A 21,654-nucleotide genomic window follows, 5' to 3' on the forward strand; every position below is an offset into this window, starting at 1 on the left:
TTTTTGTTGTTGTTGTTTGTTTGTTTGGTTTAATCAAATCCTTTCATTGTTCTGTTGTTCTCTTTTGATCTAGACTTTATTTTTTTTTTTTTGGCCGGTGTATACAAAAATTTTTTTTTTTTATTATTATTATTATTATTATTATTATTATTATTATTATTATTAGGACCTCCTAGTTAATATTTGAACCATCAGCCCCAAAAATTCAAACCCAAACTACTTCTTCTTCCCTTTTAAAAACAACTAAACAACCTTTTTTTACACAACCATGTCTCTTTTACCACAAGAAACTAAGCTGGCCCTTACTGCTATGCTCAATAACCTCATGTCTCCGGACAACGAGGTCAGATCACAAGCCGAGGTTCTTCTCAACGAACACTGGATAGCTGGAGGCGAAAACCAACTTTCTCAACTTCTCGTTGGTCTTGCTGAAGCTTCTCTTTCTGATGATAACGGAACTGTATGTTTTCTTTTTTATCTTCTTTTTATTTTATTTTTTTTTACATGTTCTAATAAAATACCCAGATTCGAGCCTTTTCTGCAGTCATTTTCAGACGTGTTGCCAGCAAACAACCTGAAAACACAACCGACGTTACCCTTAGAACCATTGACGTTATCCCTGCAGAGGTTAATACAAAACTAAAGTCTCTTCTTCTCGAAGGCCTGATAAATTCCCAGCAAACTCCAGAGGTCAGACACAAAATTGCAGATGCCGTGGCAGGTTTGGCAAAACCAGGCTCTTCTTCAAACTTTTCTACCTCTGCCACTTGGCCCCAACTTATCCCTGCCCTGATCCACGGCACAAATCAGTCTGACAATACCATCCGTGAGTGCTGCTTCCGTATCTTTGCCTCTGTCCCGGAAGTCATTGATAACTCTATTGCAAGTCAAATTGCTCCCATCTTTGAACAAGCTCTTGCTGATCCCTCAGATGAGGTCAAAATTGCTGCTCTCCGCGCCTTCACCGCTTACTTTCGCCAACTTTCCAAGAACCAATGGCCTTCTCTCCACCATCTTTTGCCTTCCATCCTCAATCTTCTTTCGCATTTCCAGGATGGTTCCAAGGAACATGAGCTCGCTGCCACTTTTGAGTCCATCATAGAGCTTGCTGAGCTTGCCCCGAAAATGTTCAAACCTACACTTCAAACCATTCTTGAATTTTGCATCTCCATTGCTAAAAATAAAGAGATTGATACCAATGCTCGTCTTTCCGCTCTTGAGCTGCTCTCAACTCTTGCCGATGAGGCACCCAATATGTGCAGAAACGAACCTAACTTTGCCCCAAAAGTTGTCCAACTTTGTCTTGAACTCATGACAGAGGTTGGCGAAGATGATGATGACCAAGCCAGCGAGTGGATTGAAGAGAATGACATCAACCAAAGTGAAAACAATGACGAGGTTTACTCTGCTGCCAAACACAGCTTGGATCGTCTTGCTCTTAAACTTGGCGGTGAAGTTATCCTCCCAAGCTTTTCTCTCTGGGTCCCACAACTCCTTGAATCTTCCAACTGGAAGGACCGTCACGCTGCCCTCATGGCCTTTTCTAACGTTGCCGAAGGTTGCGCCGAAATCATGATTACTCAAATCTCCCGTATTCTCGACATGGTCTTGCCCCTAATTGATGACCCACACCCCCGTGTCCAATGGGCAGCTGTTAATGCTTTGGGCCAAATGTCAACCGATTTTGCTGACGACATGCAGCTCAACTATGCCGATAGAGTCGTCCCGGCCCTTATTTCCAAAATGGGTCCTAACTCGGTCTCCAGAGTCCAGGTCCACGCCGCCGCAGCTATGGTTAACTTTGCTGAAAATGCCACCAAGGAGATTCTCGAACATTACCTTGACTCGCTTCTTTCAAACCTCCTTACTCTGCTCCAAAGCCCTAAGACATATGTCATTGAGCAAGTCATCACCACTATTTCTATTGTTGCCGATGCTGCCCAAACCAAGTTTATGAAGTACTACGACACTCTCATGCCCATGCTCTTCCAATTTATGAAGTCTGACACCGACGCCGAGCTTCGTACCTTAAAGGCTAAGTCTATTGAGTGCTCTACCTTGATTGTCGTGGCAGTTGGCAAGGAAAAGGCCCACCCTCAGTTTCAAGAAATGGTCCAAATCTTTGCCGCAATTCAAAGCTCGTGCGTTGACGACGATGATCCTTGTCTCTCATACCTTGGTCAAGCATGGGGCCGTCTCTGCCAGGTCTTTGGCAAGGAGTTTTTGCCCTATCTCGGTGGAGTCATGCCTCCTCTTCTTGCAACTGCAAAGGCACGTGCTGATCTCCAGCTCATTGAAGATGAAAAGGAAATGGAACAACTCGAGCATACTGAGGGTTGGGAGATTTTACCTCTCCAGGGAAAGTTCATTGGTCTTCACACTGCTGTGCTTGATGAAAAGGCTCAGGCCATTGACATTATTAATATTTACGCTGGAGTTCTTGGAGAAGATTTTTACTCCTATGTTCCTGAAATTGTCAAGGATATTGTTCTCCCTGGCCTTCACTTCTTTTATAATGACAGTGTTCGATACTCCACTCTCTTTGTCATTCCAAGTTTGCTTCTCAGCGCCCAAAAGGCTGTTATGAGCGGAAAGAATGTTTCGCTTGACGTTGCCAAGCGTGATGCATCTGTTTATGAAATTTGGCACCCCATTTTTGAAAAGCTTGTTGACCTTCTCTCCGTTGAACCTTTGATGGAGGTTCTTGTTGCAGCTTATACTTGCCTTCATATTATCATTGACAAGATGTACCCTGGCATTTTGACTGAAAAGCAACTGGAAATGCTTGGATCCAAGATTCGCGATACCATGACTAAGTACAGCGAGCGTGCCGTTTTACGTCAGGAGGAGGATAACATTTACACTGAAGACATTGACGAGGATGATTCCGAGGAAGTCGATAATGAATTGATTGGTGAAGTCAATAAGGCTCTCCACTCCATCTTTAAGTCCTCTGGCGTTGCATTCCTGCCGGTTTTCCAAACAGAAATTGCCCCCCTGGTTCAAACCTTTTTGGGTGGCACTCTTGACCAGCGTGATTGGGCCCTGAATGCCGTTGACGATCTTATAGAGTTTACCGGTCCTGCCTCATGGGCACTCAAGGACCTTTTTGTCAACCACTTTGCCGATGCACTTGTCAATGGCTCTTCATCAATCCGCCTGGCGGCTGCTTACGGTATTGGTGTTGCTGCACAATTCGGTGGTGACTCGTATGCAGATATGTGTCTGCAAAACTTACAGAGCTTGTTTGACATTGCAAATGCTCCGGACGCTCGATCTGAAGAAAATGTTGAGGCTGCTGAGAATGCATGTGCTTCAATTGCCAAAATTCTTCGCAAGTACGGTGGCTCGCGGATTACTGGTGCTGATTTGAATCAGGCCCTTGTTGAATGGGTTAAGACATTGCCTGTTTACAATGACGAGGAGGCTGCTCCTTTTGCTTACATGTTTCTGTGCGACTTGGTCGAGCAGGGCCACGACTCTGTGATGGGCCAGATCCCCAAAGTGCTTGAGAGCGTGGGGTTGGCTCTGCAACACGATGCAATTGCCAGTCGCACTCGCCAACGTGTGATTGATGTATTCAAGACGTTTATGGCTAAGCTTCCGCAGGACCAGCTGATTTCACTTGTCCAAGCGTTCCCCCAGGATACGCAGAAGGCTTTACATGAGGCGTTCCAGTGATGAAAGAAGAAGAAGAAAAAAAAAAGTTTTATATATAAAGAAAAAAGTAATAAAAAGATAAAAAAAAAATTGATAAAGTATGTTATTTTTATTTATATGGCAAAGAGATTGTTGTGGTGGTTCAAGCCCATCCCTCCCCTCCCCTTCCCTCCCAAGTATAAATATCCCCGATATTTCCTTTTCTTTAAGCAACCAACCACTTTTCATTTTCAATAATGTCCTTCAAACCGCTCTGCCGCCCTGCCATCTATACTGTTCCTGTCGACGCCAGCGACCCGTTTTCGGTTCCTATTGCGACGACAGAACCGCCCTCGAAATTTGAGCGTGTGACACATCCGCTCACCCCACCAGACGGATGGTCAGTATCTTCATCCCCCATCTCAACCAATAAGTTTTATGCAAACCTACTTCTGGGGGACCGCACGCAAACCATGTACGTGCACCCGTACAGCATATGGTGGTCGTGCACAGACCAGTTTGGGTTTGCAGTGAATGCAACTAAGCCAGCACAATACACGTATGGTCCTGATGCAAATGCGTCGACGGCACAATACTTTTTCGCGCCGGTGGGGATCAAGTCACTGGTGGTGGGAGCTACTGAGTTTACCGACGGCAGCTCGACGATGAAACTGTTTGCACAGAACTTTAAGGATTTTAGCGTTCAAGCATACCTGTACAATTCCACGGGACAGGTGTGGTTTCCAATTGTCCAAGGAATGGGGTTTTTGACTGCGGTTTATTCGAACCTGACGCCGCAGATTTCTTCGGCAGTTGGGTTTACATCAATTGAAGAGGTCCAAGCCCCACAGTCGACTATGCGCAAGTATGCATTATACTTGAATAATGGGGTAAGATGGTATTTGTATATTTCATTGGAATCAGGAACCATTCCGTCGTTTTCACTTTCCGCAGACAAGTCCAAGGTGATTGCTTCTAGCTCGGTCAATGGGGCCGTTGTTCAAGTGACTGAGGCTACAGTAGGGTATGGCAATTACTATGATAAATGTGCGGGTCGTTATCAAACAGATGCATACCTAACAGGCTCAGTTTCTGGGAACCAAGCCCACTATAAGATTCAGTACGTGGCTGAGGGGAAAAGTACCATAGGGATGCCGCTGGTGTATGCGGCGCCCCACCACCGACAGATGCTGTACAATATGGGCGGAGTGAAGGTCACACCGCTAGAAATGTACTCTCCGACGCTGGGGTTGATGAAGGGGTATGTGAGCACGGTTTTGGAGTTTTTGGATACTATTCCCACAACGATTGGATTTTTGCCCTATAATCAGTTGACGAGTCCAGTAAAGTACACAGAGAGTGAGTTAGAGGTTGAGTGTGGGGTGGATGTGAAACAGCAAGAAGATGATGAGTTTTACATGCTGCGGAAGTGCTCGGCCATGAGCTCGCCATATGTTTCTGATGCAGTGGCGACCAAGCTGACGACAATTGCTACAGCAGAGCTTCAGGAGGATATTATAGCCCAGACCAATTTGGATTCCATGTACTTTAGCGGTAAGGGATTGGACAAGTTTGCCAATGTACTGATGACTGTCATGTATATTGTGAATAACCGGACATTGGCGGCTCAAGGATTGGCTTTGTTGAAGACTGCGTTTGCGCGATTTGCAAATAACGCGCAGATCAACCCGTTGGTTTATGATACCACATGGAAGGGACTTGTTTCCAATGCTGGATTGACGAATCCTGATGCTGATTTTGGCAATACCTATTACAACGACCATCATTTCCATTATGGATACTTTATACATGCGGCGGCTGTGATTGGGCTTGTGGACCGGGATCTTGGAATCAATACATGGGTGGCACAGAATAAAGATTTTGTGAATAACTTGGTGCGGGACGTGGCAAATCCGTCATGCACAGACCCCTACTATCCGCGGTGGAGGTCGTTTGACTGGTTTGTGGGTCACTCATGGGCCAAGGGCTTGTTTTTGAGCTCTGACGGAAAGGACGAGGAGTCGTCATCTGAAGATGTGCACTTTGCATACGGGATGAAGCTATGGGGCCGAGTTGTTGGAGATGATGCAATGCAAGCGCGTGGTAACATTATGCTTTCAGTGTTGCGGCGGTCGCTGAATTGCTACATGTTGTATGCAAACAATAACACGGTGATGCCAGCAAAAATTGTGGGCAATAAGGTGAGCGGGATCTTGTTTGAAAACAAGGTAGACTATACGACATACTTTGGGACCAATGTCGAGTACAAGCACGGGATCCATATGATTCCTGTGACGTCGGTGTCGTCGTACATTCGTAAACCTGGGTTTTGTCAGGAAGAGTGGGACAACAAACTGGCCACACTTGCGCCGACCCTGACGTCTGGGTGGAAGGGAATTCTCTACCAAAACAAGGCGCTGTATGACAATGCAACAGCATACGGGGTTTTCAATGACGATTCGACATTTTCAGCGGCGTATCTAGACGGCGGCATGTCGCGGACATGGGCGCTGGGTTATTGTGCATATGTGGGCAAGTATTGAAGTTACTTTTAAGGTAACTTTGTAGTAATTATAAATAAGGTGTAATCATCCCCTAACCCTGAATATCAAGATTGATTTTGATTTTGATTTTGATTTTAATTTTAATTTTAATTTTTTTTAAAATGTAGAATTTCTTGTCAAAATTAAAAAATCAAGATTAAACAAGAAACCATGTTGACGCGCAAACTCGTGCCTGATTTTGGGATTTTTGAACAGCATGGTGGCGGAAACGGACTAGTTTTGCAACAAGCACCAGAAGACTCTTCAAACAATCATTCCCTGGTGTTGGTGACTGCTGGCGATGGCACTGAGGCCGTGTGGCTCGACGCGCTAGTAGCCAGTGCCGCACAGAATACACACACCCGGATTGTGATTGTAGACTGTTGTGGCTCGGGTACTGATCACGATGCACGTGTGCTCCAGCGACTTGGTGTACCTTCTTCTTATGTGGTTCGGGTTTCTCTTTCCCAAGTCTTACTAGGAGCTAACCGTGAGGAAGACGTGTACGCAAGTGCATTAAAAGAAATCAGCACGGTCGCTAAGGGGGCTGTTTTGGTGCTCCGAAACGCCGACTTTTTAATCCCGATGGCAGTAACACAGAACTCTGGCCCAGATGTTGCGCGGTTTCTATGGTTTGTGCGCAAAGTCGGGGTTCTTGCGCACACCGTGTACGTTCACATGCGGGCACCTTTGTCAAGTGGGATAAGCCCAGAGACTGGACACGACCGGTACGCAGTAGCAGCGAAATGTGCAGCTACTGGAGTGGCGCATGTGGCACAGGCTGTGGTCAGCGTGCGTGCGCTTGGTACAGGCCGGGCGGCAGATGTGACCGGGACGGTGACGATTGGTCGTGGGGGTGGCAGCGGAGTAAAAGTTGCAACCGGGACATACCAATATTTGGTGACACACGACGGGGTCAAGATATTCTATCTGTGAGAAGTTTGATTAGATAAAAAGATAAAAAAAAAAAATTTACTTTTTGCAGGCCATGGCATACAAATCATCCAGGACAAATTCTATTGCACATCGTGCCCAGATGATTTGGAGTTCTGGCCAGACAGCCTTTTCTCCCACTTTGATTGTTTCTTTTGCCTTTTCTTCCTTCCTTGGATCAAATGCATTAATTACGGCGGCAACCAACCCGTGCTCACCTGGTGCGTCTGCTGCAATCGTAAGCGCAAGCCCTGTGCATCCTCCGGCACGCGAGTCCGGAGGCGCAGGGTCAGGGAACAATGCAGCGCGGAGACCAGGCGACATGCCAGCAACGCGAGCGACAGCACGAAGACGGTGGAGACAAATAATTCTGGCAGCACGCACGACTCTTGGTGGAACGATGGAATATTTGTTAGGGAAGGCAAGAGTAGTAGAAGATGACGACACGTTTCTTGGGCGGGACCTGCGATGGGGGTCTGCGGTACCTGGGAGGGTAAAGTGGGGTGGGGCAATGGATACAAGCAGGTTATTGACATTGAAAAGTTCAGTCATGCGAGTGTAGGGTGAGTCCCTAGAGCGTGAAGGTACGGACCATGAGTCGTTGTCGTCATCCTCGGTGAGTGATGCACGGGTATAAGTGGGTTTTGGGGCATCTTTTGGAAGAAACAGGGCGGCATATTCTGTTATATTACCTGCATGATCTTTGCAGTAGAGGTGAGGTGGGGAGTCAGGAGTTGCGAGAGGGCCGGAAGGTCCGAGAGATGCTGCAACGGCTGAGGCAACGGTGACAGTTGGTGCTGAGAGATAGTTTAGAAGCCTTGGTACTGCATGGGTCGAAGGTGCAAGGGCAATGTTAAGGGCTCTTCCTGAACGGGCGTGTGCTTCTTCGAAAGTAGTTTGGCCAAGCATGGTGCAGACTTGATGGGCAAAGGCCACCATTTGTCCAGAGTATGGGAAGGCTGAGTTATAGTTTGATTTAACAGATGCGACAGAGTCTATTGTGGAAAGCAGGTCAACGTCTGGGACTGCGCAGAGAAATGCAGCTGCTAGGGCGGATGCGCCTGCACCTGCGACAATTTTAGGAAGCAAGCCATGGAGGAGTAAGGATCGGGCGACACCTATATGGACGAGTCCAAAGATTGATCCACCACGCAGAACAAGAGCTGTTCTTCCAAATGCTTGGCGAGTGTTTCTGAAAAAGTCTCTTTTAAGCTGGCTTGAAGCCAACATTGAATTTGCAGCCAATGGAACGTCCTGGGCTTTGGGGATAGGCCGTGCATTGAGATGTTCGAGGCCGCGGATAACTTCAGCAATATAGGCCTCAATTAGAAGTTTAGTTCCTGCGTGTGCACGGGTGTAAAGTGCGGGAGCAGCGATAGAGCCAATGTTGCGGAGAAGACCAGCACGGAGGGCTGTTGCGAGATCGTTGGGCCGACCAGACAAACGGGCTGCTGCAAGATGGGCTTTACGGGCTGCTATAAGGTTATGATCATAGAGAGAAGATTCTGGAGCGTTTCTCCAGCGGTCATTACCGAGAGCTGCGTCAAGGGCGTAAGCGGTAGCTTCCCAATGAGCGTAGGAGGGTGCATTTTTGAGGGCAAGTTGGAGAGCTGCAGTAGAGAAAGTTTTTGGGGAGGAGAACCGGTGGTAAAAAGAGCTAAGAAAGGAAGTAAGAGCGAGGTAGTAAGAAAGAAGAGTGGAAAGAAAAGTGAAAAAGATAAGAAGAGAAATAGTTGAAGGCGAGGATGTTGAGGGTGGGGTCATTTGGGATGAGTTTGGTGATGATAAATTAATGAATGGAGATTTGGTAAGATAAAAGTCTGGGGTAAAAATAAATAAATAGGCGGGACAAAAAGGGGAGGGGGGGGGGGAAGAGAAGTGATAGATTTGAATTTGCATGTGAAGGTAAAATAATACTTAGTATTTAACGTTTAAAATTTAAAACTTAAAACTTTATAATATTAAAAGTTAAGTATTAAGTACTATATATTTCAACTATCGCCACCAAGGTTCTTTTTTTATATCTCTCCCTCTCTCTCTCTCTCTCTCTCAACAATAGCTATTAGACTATCCTTCAAGGTCCTCTTGACCAAAAAAAAAAAAGAACCCTGACGGTTCTAGTTAAGAACTAGCCGCATATCTCACCGTTAAAACGAACGAGAGAACCTTGGAGGTTTTTTATTTTTATTTTTATTTATTTTTTTCTCGATTCGAATATTTATTGCCTTTTCAAGCAATTTATCTATGACGATATCTGTCTGCTTGCCCGCTTTTTTTTTTTTTTTTTTTTAAAAAAAAATTTTTCTTTTCTGAAATAAAATCAAGTTCCTTACAAGCAAAAAAATTTTTTTTTCTTGTTCTTTGAATGTCTGGCTCTCTCGAAATGATATAATTAAACGTCCAATGATTGTCTTTTAAATAAATCATTATACTTGTTCCGATTGTCGGAGCTCTTTTTTTTTTTCTTCTAAATTGTAAAAACCAATTAAAAAAAACAACTATTTGTTGAAATTAGTTATCCGCCGGAATATTACCGTCTGCGGACATTTGATAAAAGTTTTCATTAGAGGAAATTAAATATTGAGAAATAGAGTATAAATTACATTTATTTATATTTATTTTATTACTATTATATTTATTTATTATTGTTATTAGGGTTATTATTAAAAATACATTTAGAAACACTCAAGAATGAGTGGCTCAAATCAAACTAGTACTACTGTGGTTGGCTTGTAATCCACCCGTTGGCTTGTTGCCCTGGAGCACACAAGTCGGCGTTGTGTCACCGCTGCTATTGGCCCCAGTATGGTGGTGGTGCTCCGAGTTTGCAGCCGTCACCGACAATGCGTGAAGACCGCCAGTGGATACCTCGCCGGCATGGGAGTAACTACAAATGGAGTTTGCCTTGCTCTTGCTAATAAACTCAGGTTGAATGGTGGTGGACGCAATACCGTGTCCGCGCATGCAGGTGCGAATACGCTGGGCCAGTTTCATAAACTCTTCTGGAGTAATGGAAACAGACACATGCAGTGTGGCAACGTTAAGATCTTCGCGAAGAATCCAAATGTGGAGCTCGTGAATGTCAAGTACTCCAGGAAGGGACACAATATCTTCCTTGACTTCATTTGCATTGACTGTTTGAGGAACACCTTGAAGAAGGATTGCAGAGGTTCTGCGACAGAGGGGCATTGCAGAGGAGAAAATGATTGCAGTGATAACGAGAGAGATGATTGGGTCCATGTAGTATTTCCATGAGTAGTCAGTTTTCCAAATAAGCAAGGCGGTAATCATGACACCAATATTGCCCATAGCATCGCCAAGAACGTGAAGAAAGACACCTTCCATGTTGAGAGATTTAGACTTTGTAGTTGTGACTTTTGGTTTTGCATGGAAATGGTTGGAGTGAGTGAGTGAGAGAGACCGTGGGCGAGGTTCATGGATGTGGACTTCTTCGTCGGAATGGTCATGTTCAGGTTGTGTAGCTCCATAAGTTTCGTCTGAAGACGAAGTTGAAGGTTGTTGAGATGGACGCAAGAGGGGAGAGTTTTCAGAAAGACGAGAAACGATGGAAGAGGGGAGAGCCTCAGAGATTGGGCGCGAGTCATCAGCCAGGGCTTTACGGAAGTCTTCAGCTTCGGATTTTTTAGAGGCGTTGAAACCGAGAACGTCAGCTTCTGTAATGTCACCGTGGGCATGAGAGTGCGAATGAGAGTGCGAATGAGAGTGCGAATGAGAGTGAGAATGCGAGTGGGAATGTTCGTGCTCATGTTCATGTTCGTGCTCGTGTTCGTGCTCGTCGATAGCTGCTTCTTCGTCAAAGGAGCCTCCATGGGAGTGACCGCTGCCACCATGAGAGTGACCGTGTTCGTGGAATAAAAACAAGCCAATAATATTTGAAGCAAGACCGGCTGTACCGACAATAAGAATGAGCTGGGGGTTTGTAATTACGGGGACCTCAATGAGACGCTGGATTGCTTCGAGGAAGATGGTCATACAAAGGGCAATAAGAAAGACGGCGTTAATGAGGGCACCAAGAATTTCAGCACGCTGCCAGCCATAAGTATATTTTGAATCGACACCGCGTGATTTAGCAACACGGACTGCCCATAGGGCAACTAAAAGAGAGAAAATGTCATTGAGCTTGTTGGGGAGGGGAGGGAAAGAGGAGGAAGGTTAGAAGAGTGAAAAGGATGAAGTTGATAAAGAGAGAGAGGAGAGACATACCATGTGGAATGCATCTGCAACAAGAGCAAGAGAGTGGACGGCATATCCGATGATAATTTCAAGAAAGAAAAAGGCCGTATCTAATGTTAGTAGGGCAATAATGCGGACCTCTTTGGACTGCATTGTTTGTGATGTTTATTTGTAAGATGTTGTTGTTATTGTTGTTGTTGTGGTGGTAAGTAATGAAGATAGTTTTTTTTTTTTTTGGAGGTTTTAAAAAAAAAAAAAAATAAGAAAAAAAAAAGGGTTAGGGAGGAAGGACTTTTTATAGCTGCACGTTAGATGCGTCTTGTGGTTGGAGGCACCCCCAAAGCAGCCAACATTTTGGCAGCAATGACCAAAAGAAGAAATTGGTGGTTGTGACGAGATGAAAAGGCAACCATTTTTGGCATCTTTCATGAAATTTTTCAAAATTATTGAAATTCAACTGATTTGGATTCAATTCTTTTAAGATCTTTTTTTTTAAATCTCTTTCAAGATCTTTTTTTTTTTTCAAATCTCTTTCAAATCATCCCTTTTCTTTTCTATCTATTCATCCCCCTCGCCGTCGTAATCGGAGCCTCCTACTACCTCCAGCCTCATCCACCGCGTCTTCCGAAACAGGACCGGTCGCTTCTGCACCCAAACCAAGAAGTAGACCTCCGCTTAGACTACTGCTGCGTAGCCGTTTGGGAACCGACACTGGATCTGCTCGCTCCACAACCGCACTAGCGCTTTGACGACGTTGTTGCTGTTGAGCTCTCCTGGGGGTAGTATTAGTAGTACTTTCACAAGATTTGGTCTCATCAACTTTTTCCAAATCCATCTTCTTCTTCTTATCTTCAACTGGCTTTTCTTCTTCACCTTCATCTTCTTCACCTTCATCTTCCTCATCTTCTTCATCTTCTTCATCTTCTCTTTCTTCATCTCCTTCTTCCTCTTCTGCTCCTCTTTCTTCAACAACAACAACAACAACCCCTTCATCTGTCTTCTCATGCTTAACTTCTTCTTTAATGTCATCCTCTTCCTTCTTCATTTCCTTCTCCTCTTTCTCCTTCTCTTGCTGCCGCTGCCGCTGCCGCCGTTGTTCCTTTTGCGCCTGTTTCCGCATCCGCTCAAGCTCATGCCACCGCCGTCGCATCGCCCACAATGCACCAGCAGCCTGTAAACTCAGCGATTGCCATGTACTATCTTGACCCAGACTCTGAGCAAACATCTCTTCAATGGCTTCTGCCACCACAGCTGCAGGACCAATCACTGAAGTGGTCTTTTCATCTTGTTCTTGTTCTTGTTCTTGTTTTTGTTCATTTACTTGTTCTTTTTGTTCAACATTATCTTCTTCTTCACCCTTGTTGCTCAATTTAGCCCCCCACCATCCAGCATTGTTGCGCCACCGACCCTGGACCAGCCATTGGTACTCTTCGCTCTTGGATTGCTCCTCATACCGAACCCGTTCATAATCAGGTTCCTCCTCACATGCTAATCTATTCTGTTCTTCATTTTCTTCAGGAACTGGTGTGTTTGCAGCTGTTCCTGTTGCTGTTCCTGACGTTGCATTGGCTGCCACAATTGAATTTTTTGATCCAGGCTTGCGGCCCTTGCGTTTTTTAGTGGGCCGGCCCTTTTTACCTGTAGTAGTAGGTGGGACTTGTACCACTATTGTTGTAGCTTGGGAACCACTGGGCTCTGGTGTTTGTGAAGAAGGAGTTGGGGCTGCTGTTTGAAGTTGGCTTTCTTCTTGTATTTCTTCTTCCTCACTAGGAGGAATCTGTATTGTACTTATTCTTCCAGAATGTTTGGTGTTAGCGTTATCATTGTCTTCGGTCCAAGACCCATCAGCCGGACCAGCCAATTCTGCAGTTCTTCGTCTACGCTTGGGTCTTTCTGAAGGTGGAGGTGGAGAAGAAGCAGGTGAAACTGAGGCAGAGATGATGACTGTAGCACTATTGCGCTTGCGTTTAGAGCGGAACTGTGTGGTAGGGGCCGTGTTTGTTGTTGTTGTTTGGTTGTGGGGGTCGTGTTCAGTGCCCCGGTACTTTAAGACGACGTGGCCTGGGGTTGAATTTGAAGGCATGGGATAAATAAGGAGATTGAATGAAAAGGGTATTTTTTTTTTATTGAAAGAGTAATTTTTTTTAAAAAAAAAAGTTTTATTGGTTTGAATTATCAGAAAAAAGCCATTTGATGAATTTTGATGGATTTGATGGGTTTGAAGGTTTTGAAGGGTTTGAAGGTTTTTTAAAATCAGGCAGGTAAAAAAAAAAAAAAAATTTTAAAGGAGAAAAAAATAAAAAAAAAAAAAAAAAAAGGCTGGACAAAAATAAAAATTAAAAAAAAATTAAAAAAAAATTAAAATTAAAATTAAATATTTATAAAATAACAATTAAATATTTATAAAAACAGATATATAAAAATAAATAAATGAATGAATGAATGAATGAATGAATGAATAAAAAAAATTTAAATAAAAAAAAAAAAATTGGATTTCTAAAAAAGATTTTAAGAATTTCAATTCCCTCAATAGATTTTTTTAATTACAAGAACCCCTCTCATACCGTTTTTTTTTTTTTTTTTTGACAAACAAAAGCATTTTGCACAGACCCCTAAACAGTAATTTTTTTAAGGCTTTAAATATATATTTGTTTTAAAATATACATATATAATATATAAAATTCATATATTTATTCATATATTTTAATATTTCTATTCCTCGATACTTGTTTCTTTATTTCTTTTTTATTAAAAAAGCCGCACACTACTGTTTATAAGTTTCACGTGATTTATTATTACACATATATATTACACATTTATTTACCCTAATCCTAATATTAATATTAACCCTAACCTCTTTTAACTCCACCTTCCCCTCCCCTCCCCTCCACACACACACACACACACACACACATACATACACACACATACGCACACACACTCAAAACCTCCAAACTTTTGTCAAATTTCATCATCACCAACTCCCAAAAAAAAAAACAAAAAAAAAATTAAAAAAAATTCTTATAAAAATGGCCAGAAAATCTTCAAGAAAACTCGTCTACACTCTGGCCTCTCATTCAACACCTCTTCAAGGACATTCTTTAGGAGTCAATGCCCTTGCAGTTGATCCAAATCCTCCTCCTTCATCTTCTCTTCTCTTACAACACCCCTCCAACTCCTACATATCCCCCCACAATGACTTAGACCCATCATCAATCTCAGGAACCCTCTACTCAGCTGGAAGAGATGGAACCATCGTTGCATGGCAACTTCACAATATGGATCTCCATTCGACTGACTACCGTAAACTTTCTTCTGATCCTCCAGATACTCAAATCTCATCAACCCTACTTCCAATAAACTCCTCCACAAACACTATCGACTCTTCAGACCCTTCCTCAAGAGCCCTTAGACCTTCTCTAGCAGCTTACCTCGCAGCTAACAAATCCATTCCCATACCTTCCCCACCACCACCACAATCACAATCACCACCACCAACAACAACAATAACAACTTCCTCTTCTTCTTCTTCTCCCTCATCAACACAACCCCCATCTACTTCCTACGCAACAGCAGGACAAATCCATACAAACTGGGTCAATGATATTCTACTTGTCAACAACAACCAGTCCGTTCTTTCATGTTCCTCAGACCTAACTGTCAAGCTTTGGACACCACACACAGACTCACAAACCTCCATTGGCCAACATCGAGATTACGTCAAGTGTCTTGCCGCCCCAGCATCCATACCAAACCCAACTACCGTCTACTCCGCAGGCCTCGACCGTACAATCGCCTGCTGGGACCTCAATCGGGCCCAACAAGTCTTTTCCTTAAACGTTGGTAATAATGATAAGGGATCCGTATATTCTCTCGCTGCAAGTCAATCCTCCATCATTGCGGCTGGAGGCCCCGATGCCATTGTACGTCTTTGGGATGCCAGAACTGCCTCTTCTTCTTCCTCTCAACCATTTGCCTCCTTCTCTGGCCATACCGATAATATCCGCTCCCTACTCGTCTCAGACTATGGCGACTGGGTCCTTTCCGCTTCTTCAGACTCTACCATCCGTCTCTGGTCTGTAACTGCAGGCCGAGTTCTCCACACTTTTGATATGCACCAGGATTCGGTTTGGTCTCTCTTTTCAACTCACCCCTCTCTCCAGGTCTTTTACTCCTCAGACCGCTCCGGCGTTATTGCCAAAACTGACGTCCGCAACGTCGCCTCAGATATTGACGAAGAAGCCGTCTGTACCATTGTTGCAAATGAGCACAGCGGTGTCTCAAAAGTCGTCCAGGCTGGTTCCTATCTCTGGGCTGCAACTTCAAATTCTTGCATCCATCGTTGGAACGACTTTGATACAACCCCCTATGCTTTTAACTCAAAGTTTTTCCAGGACCCACCAAAATCTTCATCTTCTTCAACCTCTTCATCATCTTCTATAATAACACATTTTGTCAGTACCGATGGAGCGCCCACCCTCCGTTTCAACAAACTCGATACCCCGCCAGATTTCTCCATCTCTCTCGAGCCCGTCTTTATTAACCCAGCTGAAACCCTGCAGGGCAAAATCGGTCTCATTAAACACCAAATGCTTTCTGATCGTAGAAGAGTCCTCACCATCGACACAGCTGGTGAAATCGTTCTCTGGGACTTGCTTCGGTGTATGAGCATCCAGTCCTTTGGCACAGGACTCGATCTGGACTCAGTCGCAGACCATCTCAATAATGCCCCTCCCCACAATGGTTCCACATCTACTTCTAACTGGTGCCAAGTCACCACCCGCTCCGGCGAGCTCTTTGTAGCCCTCGACGAGAATTCGTGTTTTGACGCAGAAGTCTACGCTGACGAACTTTGGCCAGATTTTGGAGGCGATGCAGCCCTTCACCAGCACTCTGAAATCAATCCTACTTTGGCTCAACTTCCTTCAAATCACCTCTTTAACCTCGGTCTTGTGGTCCTGCGCAACCTACTGGCACCTCTAATCGACGCGGAAATCGCCGCCGATCAAGACTACCGCCAAAATCTTCAGGATCACGTGCACGAGCGTAAAAATTCAAATGTTGGAGTGCCCATTGCACAGCTCACAACAAACTCCTCCACAGTCACAACCACTAACTCAAGTAGTGCCATTTACACAACTGCAACAAACTCATCAAAGTCAGGCAGCAAGCACCCAGGGCTCATGGGGAGACTGCGTTCTTCTTTTGGAAAAAATAAAAAGGATAAGAAGGATGAGGATGAGGAAGAAGAAACTCAATCAGCCCAACAAGTGACATCTGCATCGGCCTCTGCACCACCACCACAACCTGCTGAACCCGAAGAGGAGATTGTACTTAAGGACGTTCTTGAAGAAATCCATCAAAAGTATCTTGAGCAAATCCCTCCAGCGCTTGAATCAAATAACCCGTTTTTGGATGTCGAGCCCACTCCGCCACCACCTTCTCTTATTACCCCACCTCCACCTACGGAAACACCCATTCTACGCATTCCAGGAGCCTCCAAGATTATGATTTCCCAACTCATGCCAGGATCCGAAGGCCTCGTCGATCTTTACCGTGGATGCGTCCAATCTACTGCTGCAGATATTTCCAAGCTTGAGGCCGTGCTGCCCAAGTGGATTGCCGACGCGGTTCTGCGCAACACCATTGTGCGCCGCTCTGCAGTCAAGGTAGGTTTAGTTCTGGTGCCATGTTCTCAAGATGAACAGGTTGCACCTGGAATTGAACCACTACCTCGCGTCTCATGCACAGACCCACCAAACGGCAATTACTACTATGCCAATGGTGGGCGGCCCACCACAGCAGTCAATGGAGGCGGTGCTCCGAACCAGACTCAACCACCAACAGGTTCAGAAAAACTAAATGCATACCACATGTTCCGGCCACATAAAATTGCTGAGTACGTGGCGACCCGGTTTCAAGTGGAGCGGCTGGCTGTGCGCGAAACGGAGCTTGAAGCGCCGGCAGATACGTGGATCGAGCTACTGTGTCAAGGTCAGGTGATTCCACCGGCAATGACACTTGGCACGGTACGCACACGCATTTGGAGAAGCGGCGGTGACATGGTTATCAAGTACCGTCGGAGGGAACAGCAGCAGCATCAGCAGCAGCTACAAAGTGCGTAAATTCCATACTGCGTAAATTCCATACCATGAAATTTTTCACATCACAACCAAGTTTTTTTTTTTTTTTTTTTTTTTTTTTTAAAATTTTTCCCCTTGTACCTTTTCTTGAACCATCTTCAACAACAACAACAACAACAACAACACCCAACCCCACCTTCACCTCCACTCCTACCTCTTCAGCATATCCCTTTACCAATGGAAGACCCTGAACGCGTAGCATCCCGGCTGTGGCGCGTGTACCGGACCACTAAGGAAATGGTGCGAGACCGCGGGTACCTGATTTTACAGAAAGAAATCGACATTACACTGGACGAGTTTCGAGCACAGTTCTGCGACTCGATGGGCAACGTGACGCGCAAAATGATGTCGTACCAAGCCACTCCTACAGATGAAACTCTTGCCAAGTTTCCGACCCTGGGCACATTATGGGTCGAGTTTTGTGATGAGGCCACAGTTGGCGTGCGTACCATGGACAATCTGTGCTTGCATGTGCTGGAAAAAAACTTCCAAACCGCCATCTTTGTCTATCAAACGTCACTGTCGCCAGGTGCTGTCCGCAAAATCTCATCGGTCGAACCGGCCTCCATTGATACCTTTCAGGAAAATGACCTGGTTGTTAATATTACCCACCATGTCTTGGTCCCTAAACACCTTGTCCTTTCAGCCGACGAGAAAAAGGAGCTCCTCACGCGCTATAAGCTCAAGGAGTCGCAGCTCCCGCGCGTTCAGCGTGAAGACCCCATTGCTCGTTACTTAGGCCTCAAGCGTGGCCAGGTCGTCAAAATTATCCGTCTCAGTCCTACAGCCGGTCGTTATGCCAGTTACCGTATTTGTTTATAATGTGTTTTAATGCTATGCTATGTACAATTTATTATTATTTTTTCTTCTTTTTTTCTTCTTTTCCTTTTTCCACTGTTTTTAATTGGAAGCCTGGCGCATCAGCTCCCGTTTAATAGTGTCGAGACTATTAACAAACGAAAGCCCCCAAGATCGTAGAGCTACAATTGGCGCCGCGTCAAAGCTGTAAAGCTTGTGCAACTTGTCCACAACCCCAAGCTTCAAGTGGTTAGCAAAGTACCGTTCTGACCAGTACGGCTCAATCGCAAGCAAAGATCCAATATCGAGTCCGCGGCGTGTTGCAGTTTCCAGTGCCCCAACAAGACTTTCAACATCTTGTTGTCCCATGTTGAGACCCTGCCCGGCCAGCGGGTGCGTTGTGTGAGCCGCGTCTCCTACAAGTGCAACCCTTTCGGCAACATAGGTATCTGCATGCTTCATTTTAAGAGGGAATGATGCCCGTGACTTGGGTAAAACGTCCACAATCTGGATCGGTAGGTTGTTATCTTCGTCTACAAGTTCCACATTTTCCAAGCGCCATTCCAATTCATCTTGCACCCATTCAGAAACATCGGGTTTACCAGCAGCAACTTGCTCAGCTGCTGTGGTTAGAATGTATTCAATATCGACAGGGCCCAGGCGGAATCCAGCATTGACCATTGAGCAGAATGCAGCGGGGGGGAGTGATTTGAGTTGAGCAGCCATTTTAGGTGTACATGACCATACAAGTGATGCAAATCCATCTGGAAGAGGTAATAAAGCAATAGGTCCAGTTTTCAAAAATCTCTGGAATGCAACTGACCGGAAATCTTCCCATTCAAGCTTTACGCTGGCAACAAGCCCATGACGGTTATAATCCCAACCACGAGCCTCAATCTGTGCAAAGGCACGTGCGGGGGAATTGCCTCCATCAGCGCCCACAAGTAGTCGAGCAGAAAATGTTTCACCGGATTCGAGTTCCACCACAGGCCACTCTGCTCCACGCACAATTGATTTGACGCGAGCCTTGTCTTTAATGATTGTTTTGTTTTCGTCCTGGGAATTGAGTTCTGCCAATCGCGACAGCAGACCATGTTGCAAATTAAAGTTTTCAATCATATAAGCGATATCCACATTCTGGCCCAAAATGTCAGGTGAAAACTCGATTCTTGCTGAATCATCGAGCCCATCCCACACCTTCATTTCGTCGTATGCCTTGACACGGTCTTGAGTGATGTGTCCGTCCCAAGCCCCGAGACGCTTCAAGAAAGCGGCAGATCGTGGTGTCAAACTGCTAACTCTATTTTCGTAGTGATCTGGACCAGGAGCCCAATTCTCGATATGTGCAAGACTCCCACCTTCCACCAAAAGGGTTTTGAGTCGGCGAGTATAGGGAGAGTTTTTGAGTGCGGTTGCAAGGGTCAATCCAGCAGGTCCACCGCCAATGATGACAACATCGTAAGGTTCTGGAGAAGAAGAAGATGAGTAATAGCGGAAAAGAGAGTAAGCATTACGAGCTGTGGCCCTGCGGCGTACGCAAAGGGAGATGTTGTTGAAGTTCATTGTTGGGTGTTTTGCAAGTGGTTGAAGTTTGTTTGTGGAGGTGTGAGGTTGTGTAAAAGGTTATTTTGAGCAGAAAAAAAAAAAAAAATAAAATAAAATAAAATAAAAAAAATGGCCTGTCATGCGTTTAATGATATAATTAGTAAGTTATGACTAATATATACGTAATATATTTATATGCTCATAAACAAAAAAAAAAAAAAAATCATCTGCCCTGCCAATTCTCTGTTTTTTTTTTTTTTTTTTTTTTCCAAAAAAAATCAACTTCAAAATCAACTTCAAAATCAACTTCAAAATCAACTTCAAAATCAACTTCAAACATCCCCAATGGGCGGCGTTCTTTCAATTCCATTCATGGCCCTCCCGTCGGTGTCTATCATCGGCTCATGGATTGCCTCGTGTTGCGGTGCAGCCTTATGCTCTGCCTTGTGTTCCGCGTGCGGCAAGTGCTCCTCCTCTATCGCCACGCGTGTTGGCTACACCATTCTCTTTTGTATAAACTCCATTCTCTCATGGGTCATGCTCACTGACTGGGCCGTCAAAAAACTCGAGCATCTAACTTTTGACTATGTCCATCTGCGCTGCGGGTCCAGCGAAGACTCCCAGTGTTATGGCTTTGCTGCTGTTCATCGTATTAACTTTGCTCTAGGACTTTTCCACCTTATCCTCGCCCTGCTTCTTATTGGCGTCCACTCTACTCGTAACCCGCGTGCAAAAATCCAAAATGGATTCTGGGGGCTTAAGATCCTGGCATGGATGGCCCTTATTGTCATTTCCTTTTGTATCCCAGATTCCTTTTTCGTCATTTGGGGGAACTACTTTGCCACTTTTGGCGCCATGCTCTTTATCTTTATCGGTCTTGTACTGCTGGTCGACTTTGCTCACTCATGGGCTGAAACTTGTCTCGAACACATTGAAGATTCAGAGTCCCGTGTTTGGAAAGTCGTCCTTGTCGGATCCACTCTTAGCATGTATATTGGTGCTTTGGCCTTGACCATTCTCATGTACATTTTCTTTGCCTCCTCTGGGTGCTCCATGAACCAGGCTGCAATCTCTATCAACATGGTCTTTGCCATCATTGTTTCCCTATTTTCCGTCAACCCCAAAGTCCAAGAAGCAAACCCGCAGGCTGGTCTTGCCCAAGCTTCAATGGTCGCCGTATATTGCACATACCTTACAATGAGTGCTGTTGCCTCTGAACCTGACGACAAGTCTTGCAACCCTCTTATTAGGTCCAAGGGCACTCGCACAGCCAGCATTGTCCTTGGTGCCATATTCACCTTTTTGGCCATTGCATATACCACCACACGTGCGGCCTACCAGACCTCCACGTCCACATCTCCTGGTGGTCGTAATTATAGTGGCTACGAACCTATTCAGTCAGAGCACGGCTTGGTCACAACCCAGCCCTCGCGTCGCGAAATGCGGATCCAGGCCATTCGTGCAGCTGTCGAGAGTGGATCGCTCCCACCATCTGCTCTTGACGAGCAGTGGTCCGAAGATAGCGATAGTGAAAGTGAAGGTCCCGGCGGAGCTTATGGTGACGATGAACGTGGAGCCACCAAGTACAATTACGTTTTTTTCCATTTAATTTTCCTGCTGGCTACTCAGTGGACTGCCACCCTACTGACCACAAATGTCCAGAAGGACGATCTGGGTGACTTTGCACCTGTGGGTAGAACATACTTTTCGTCCTGGGTCAAGATTGTCTCTGCATGGATCTGCTATGCACTTTATACTTGGACATTGCTGGCGCCAGTGCTACTACCTGACCGGTTCTGATGTAGTTTTTGTTCTATTTATTTATGTATCTATTTATTTAAAGTAGAAAAAAAAAAAAA

General features: G+C 45.1%; 10 protein-coding genes across 10 annotated transcripts; 6 read left to right on the top strand and 4 right to left on the bottom strand.

The window, feature by feature from the left end:
* Positions 1-268: 268 nt before the first annotated feature.
* SAPINGB_P001551 (uncharacterized protein) lies at positions 269-3,681 on the top strand (the record flags this gene model as incomplete). The annotated part of the gene is made up of 2 exons (XM_031996272.1): positions 269-460; positions 526-3,681. 2 exons carry the CDS (start codon positions 269-271, stop codon positions 3,679-3,681), a joined length of 3,348 nt encoding a protein of 1,115 aa, XP_031852163.1.
* A 215-nt stretch (positions 3,682-3,896) lies between these two features.
* Positions 3,897-6,182, top strand: SAPINGB_P001552 (uncharacterized protein; the record flags this gene model as incomplete). Its single annotated transcript, XM_031996273.1, has 1 exon — positions 3,897-6,182. One exon carries the CDS (start codon positions 3,897-3,899, stop codon positions 6,180-6,182), a length of 2,286 nt encoding a protein of 761 aa, XP_031852164.1.
* Positions 6,183-6,353: 171 nt separating this feature from the next.
* On the top strand, positions 6,354-7,118 carry SAPINGB_P001553 (uncharacterized protein; the record flags this gene model as incomplete). Its single annotated transcript, XM_031996274.1, has 1 exon — positions 6,354-7,118. One exon carries the CDS (start codon positions 6,354-6,356, stop codon positions 7,116-7,118), a length of 765 nt encoding a protein of 254 aa, XP_031852165.1.
* Positions 7,119-7,154: 36 nt separating this feature from the next.
* Positions 7,155-8,879, bottom strand: SAPINGB_P001554 (uncharacterized protein; the record flags this gene model as incomplete). The annotated part of the gene is made up of 1 exon (XM_031996275.1): positions 7,155-8,879. The coding sequence occupies one exon, from the start codon at positions 8,877-8,879 to the stop codon at positions 7,155-7,157; it is 1,725 nt and encodes a 574-aa protein (XP_031852166.1).
* A 936-nt stretch (positions 8,880-9,815) lies between these two features.
* SAPINGB_P001555 (uncharacterized protein) lies at positions 9,816-11,462 on the bottom strand (the record flags this gene model as incomplete). The annotated part of the gene is made up of 2 exons (XM_031996276.1): positions 9,816-11,255; positions 11,340-11,462. The coding sequence occupies 2 exons, from the start codon at positions 11,460-11,462 to the stop codon at positions 9,816-9,818; spliced, it is 1,563 nt and encodes a 520-aa protein (XP_031852167.1).
* Positions 11,463-11,871: 409 nt separating this feature from the next.
* Positions 11,872-13,392, bottom strand: SAPINGB_P001556 (uncharacterized protein; the record flags this gene model as incomplete). The annotated part of the gene is made up of 1 exon (XM_031996277.1): positions 11,872-13,392. The coding sequence occupies one exon, from the start codon at positions 13,390-13,392 to the stop codon at positions 11,872-11,874; it is 1,521 nt and encodes a 506-aa protein (XP_031852168.1).
* Positions 13,393-14,338: 946 nt separating this feature from the next.
* On the top strand, positions 14,339-17,434 carry SAPINGB_P001557 (uncharacterized protein; the record flags this gene model as incomplete). Its single annotated transcript, XM_031996278.1, has 1 exon — positions 14,339-17,434. The coding sequence occupies one exon, from the start codon at positions 14,339-14,341 to the stop codon at positions 17,432-17,434; it is 3,096 nt and encodes a 1,031-aa protein (XP_031852169.1).
* A 195-nt stretch (positions 17,435-17,629) lies between these two features.
* Positions 17,630-18,274, top strand: SAPINGB_P001558 (uncharacterized protein; the record flags this gene model as incomplete). The annotated part of the gene is made up of 1 exon (XM_031996279.1): positions 17,630-18,274. One exon carries the CDS (start codon positions 17,630-17,632, stop codon positions 18,272-18,274), a length of 645 nt encoding a protein of 214 aa, XP_031852170.1.
* A 78-nt stretch (positions 18,275-18,352) lies between these two features.
* On the bottom strand, positions 18,353-19,813 carry SAPINGB_P001559 (uncharacterized protein; the record flags this gene model as incomplete). Its single annotated transcript, XM_031996280.1, has 1 exon — positions 18,353-19,813. The coding sequence occupies one exon, from the start codon at positions 19,811-19,813 to the stop codon at positions 18,353-18,355; it is 1,461 nt and encodes a 486-aa protein (XP_031852171.1).
* Positions 19,814-20,140: 327 nt separating this feature from the next.
* SAPINGB_P001560 (uncharacterized protein) lies at positions 20,141-21,595 on the top strand (the record flags this gene model as incomplete). The annotated part of the gene is made up of 1 exon (XM_031996281.1): positions 20,141-21,595. The coding sequence occupies one exon, from the start codon at positions 20,141-20,143 to the stop codon at positions 21,593-21,595; it is 1,455 nt and encodes a 484-aa protein (XP_031852172.1).
* Positions 21,596-21,654: the final 59 nt, after the last annotated feature.

The sequence above is a fragment of the Magnusiomyces paraingens genome (assembly GCF_902498895.1).
Source record: "Magnusiomyces paraingens strain CBS 517.90 genome assembly, contig: contig1, whole genome shotgun sequence".
NCBI classification, from domain to species: domain Eukaryota; kingdom Fungi; phylum Ascomycota; class Dipodascomycetes; order Dipodascales; family Dipodascaceae; genus Magnusiomyces; species Magnusiomyces paraingens.